This window comes from Neltuma alba, unplaced genomic scaffold (assembly GCF_004799145.2).
Source record: "Neltuma alba isolate B1F8T4 unplaced genomic scaffold, ASM479914v2 tig00010738_pilon, whole genome shotgun sequence".
Classification (NCBI taxonomy): Eukaryota; Viridiplantae; Streptophyta; class Magnoliopsida; order Fabales; family Fabaceae; genus Neltuma; species Neltuma alba.
The window spans coordinates 165,642-169,603 of NW_021635565.1; the positions used below are offsets into that span (position 1 = coordinate 165,642).

Consider the following 3,962-nt stretch of genomic DNA (forward strand, 5'->3'; position numbering starts at 1 on the left):
ACTACATTTACTTAGTTTTAGTAAAATAGATCCCGCGGATGGATGGATCACGTGGACATGTTGTTTAGTGAAAAAGCTTCTTGAGCTTGCAGGGTCCCACTCACATATTCTTTCCGTTTACGTACTTGTATAATCCTCTTCCGTCCCCACAACATTTAATTTTTTAAATGGGTCTATTTTTTTTTATAAATTTTTTTAGTTTGTTTGAATATTTAATATATTATTATTTATTTTGTTCCTAATTTAATGTATTTAATTTTTTTTATTCATCTTACTATTATTTTCTTATATCTACCTATTTATATATAGGGGTATTTTTAAAAAAAATTATATTTGTTACATATTAATTACTTTTAACTAATTTTAACGGTTTTTTTAAACTGTGTAATTTAATTAAAAAGATTTTATAATAAGTGACGGAGTGAGTAAATCTTTAAGGGAACAATTCGGATTTTGAAAGGACGTCACATTGATCTGCACCGCTTTACCATTATATTACCATAAAATCTAAACAGTTTAAATGTATTTTTGAATGATTAAAATTAAAATTTTATAAAATAAATCTCAAAATCCAGAATAAATCTGGACGATGGGGATTTCCGTCCTCATCACGGAACACGGAAACCAATTTCTTAACAAAAAAAAATGATTCTCAAATGTCATGATCTAATATACTATCTTCAGTTATAAGAACTAATTGATTAATTTGATAGATTAAGAAAATAGGTTAGTTAGTTATTAATAATAAATAGGTATTATCTTTTTTAAATATTTTTATTAATCAAATGTATTGATTAGAATTATTATTATTAAAAAACATTATCTTAAAAAGAATAAACAAATATGATATACGAAGTGAATTGACGTTTAGAGTAAAATAAAAATCAAATGGCATGTTATATTTGATATACATTGGCCATGTCACGATCTAACACCTAATCATACTAACGTGTACTTGACAATTTGAGGGCATAATTTAATATAGGGTTAAATTCCCCCTCCCCCCCCCAAAATCAAATCATTATAGCTCTGAAATACAATTCTACCTATAAAATATCCTCTTGCGCGCACATGATGCTCGGTTTTTCTTTTGGGCCCCCTTTTTGGGGGGGGGGACCCATTCGACCATTCTCGGATGAAATAAAAAATGTTATATTATTCATCTGTATTTAAGCTTGTTCTTATTTTAAAAATATTTAGATAGAAACAAAATCATAGTTTTAAAAATATTTTTATAATATATAAGATAAATATGTGGAAGAGTTTGTCTCAATTTATAAAAAAATATTTTTAAAAAGTGATGTAGGATTACCCAAACATCCCCTCAGTATAATAAAATCAACTTATGTCCAGACACCGTAAATTTAGAAACATTATCTACACCTAACAACATGTCTTTTTGTTTTTTTTTTAACACTAGAAAGATTGATATTGTTACACCTAAAGAAATATTAGGTGCTTATTAAAAAAAAAGTTTTATGAGCAAATTTGTATGTTAAGGCCGGCTGTTTTCTCCCAAACAATGTTTATTCCATTTTCACACATATACATATTATCATCGTATTGATAACTTGTTTGGCAAACGGGAAAAAAAAATATTCCACACTTTAAGTCCGTCTTTACACTTTAGATTACTCTATCAGTATATATTTATGTTAATAAAATAAAACTCTTTTCACATATTTAACACCCTTTTGTAATGATATGTTGATCCTCCCACAGGTTCTCATCAATTTTGAGAAAGAAGAAACAATCTTGCTTTAAAATTAAGTTTTTTTTTTTTTACCATAATTCATAATTCTCTTATAGAAGATTCAATATATTAAAAACAACATCAATTCTATTTATATCAAGAAGGTTACCGATTATGGAAAATACACAGATGCTTGATCTCATAGTCGAGTCCGTGCTACTTTACTGGATGGCGTTAGCTCCGCTGGCAATGGCAAATCCACTGCTTCTATGAATTCACGGTCTCCAGCCAAAGCTTCCAGTATTTCGTAAGAGGCGCATAGTTCAACATCAAAGCTACCTTCTTCTGCTCCGGCATCGACCGCCAGCTTCCACTGCTTCGCATTGGCTCCGCCGCCGCGAACCGCCACTGGTCTTCCCCAACCGAAATCGATCTCATAAAAGTTGGTTCTTGGGGAGCTGCCAGTTGTCATGAACTTCCCGATTGTGGCACGTTGGGTACGCATTGTTGGATTTCGTACCCAGGCTTCAAAGTCGCTCTTGATCTTTTCTTCAGTGCATGATAAGATTTCCTTGTTCATCTCCCAAACAAACTTTCCAAAGCCTCCATCTCCCACTAAGTCCCTTACTTTCATCGTCACAGTAGTGAATTGCACGGTGATTCCAAAATAGTCGTCTGGAATTGGAGGGTGTGAGACTTTGGATCTAGCAGATATGAGGAATCTGTATGTGACTTCCTCTTCTGGGTCAAGATTCTGATTTCTGATTACAGACCTCCAAACATGGCCTAGAACAGCTTGCAAAGAGGAGATTTTGTTGCTGATGATACTATCTTGTACCTCTGAATTAGCTTTTGCTTTGAGTTTAGCAATTTTTGCTTTTGAAGGTGAAAGATCCTCCTTGAAAATGGAGGTGATTGGATCGAATCTGTTGACTCCTTAAGATGATGCTGCAATATTTTCCTGAATGGGATTGTTATGGGGCGCTCAATATTACCATGAGGAAACCACCGTTCAAATGAAGCGAGCTTCGAATTTGGGGCCATGTGGTTTAGGCCATTTCGAGAGATCTGAGCCCATGCGTTAAGAAATTCCAGTATGGCTTCACATCAGCAAGACAATGATTCATGGAACAAGCGATGAAGATGCCATCCACAAGCTCTGTGACTTGAACAGCCACTAATGGGACCCGAGTTGCTTCAAAGTTCTTGATATTACCTGGTGGGAAGAAGGAGGAGACAATCCGAGGAACATAAGTGGGTTCGAGGATGTCGGTAATTGTAGTGTTGTCTGCTATGCCATGAACAAAGCTTACTCCGGCGTTGTTACAAGTGATGAAGACGGAGGATGTGCCGTCGTCGCCACCGTGGGGGACAACAAGAAGACGGCCAGCAAGCGGCCGGAAGAAGTCGAGGGTGGAAGAAAGTGAGTCCTTCAAAAGTTGGATCACTGTTTCTCCGCGTATTGAAGATGATAAAGAGGCGGGTTTGTGAAAGAGAAGTCCCTTTTGACCATACCAAGAACTAGATATTGAAGATCCCATGGATTCAGATCGATTAGTTCAGCTGAGCCGCCATTGTTATGGCAGCTTCGTGCTCTGATCGTAGTAATGGAGATCAATCGGACAGCCTCCATGGAATGGGGTGTGTGGTCTTGGGTCTCGATCTCCGATTGCTTTTTATTTTTTTATAAAATGTTGTTAGCTCACCGGGGCTGACCAAAATACAAATAGAGCGCAAATTTTAATATATGAATGCTCTGGATATTATGAGTTTAGGTACTCCTCAAAGTGATGAATACCCAAACTAATTTCTTTACTCCTGTCTTATTTATAATGTAAAGAAAAATATGTTTTTTGTCATATTAATGAGTCATTTTATTAAAGTTTTAGCACAAATAATTAAATATACTACTCCTCCGATCCTTAATATAGGACCCAATTTTTGAGTTGGTTTTGGTCCTAAATATAAGACTTATTTCTCATATTTATTAATTTTTTCTAAATTACCCCTATAGATACTCCCTCAACCATAATCAAGTAGAAAAGGAAAATAGGGTATTAAAAAGATAATTATTGGTATTTTAGGAAAAACGTGTTAAATTTCTTATAATCAACTAACTTACCTAACTTCTTTAATCTAATCAAATTAGTTAAATGGGTCTTATATTAAAGACCGAAGGAGTATTTTATTTTTCATTTATTAAATGTACATAGTTACTACTCCTCCGGTCTTTAATGTAAGACTTATTTAACTAATTTGATTAGATTAA

General features: G+C 34.2%; 2 protein-coding genes across 2 annotated transcripts; both read right to left on the minus strand.

Annotated features, from left to right (window-relative positions):
- Positions 1 to 1,892: 1,892 nt before the first annotated feature.
- LOC114758584 (uncharacterized acetyltransferase At3g50280-like) lies at positions 1,893 to 2,737 on the minus strand. The gene is made up of 2 exons (XM_028947642.1): positions 2,532 to 2,737; positions 1,893 to 2,454 (listed from the first exon to the last, which is right to left on the minus strand). The coding sequence occupies exons 1-2, from the start codon at positions 2,735 to 2,737 to the stop codon at positions 1,893 to 1,895; spliced, it is 768 nt and encodes a 255-aa protein (XP_028803475.1).
- Positions 2,271 to 3,234, minus strand: LOC114758585 (protein ENHANCED PSEUDOMONAS SUSCEPTIBILTY 1-like). Its single transcript, XM_028947643.1, has one exon. It carries the CDS (start codon positions 3,232 to 3,234, stop codon positions 2,743 to 2,745), a length of 492 nt encoding a protein of 163 aa, XP_028803476.1. The 3' UTR covers positions 2,271 to 2,742.
- Positions 3,235 to 3,962: the final 728 nt, after the last annotated feature.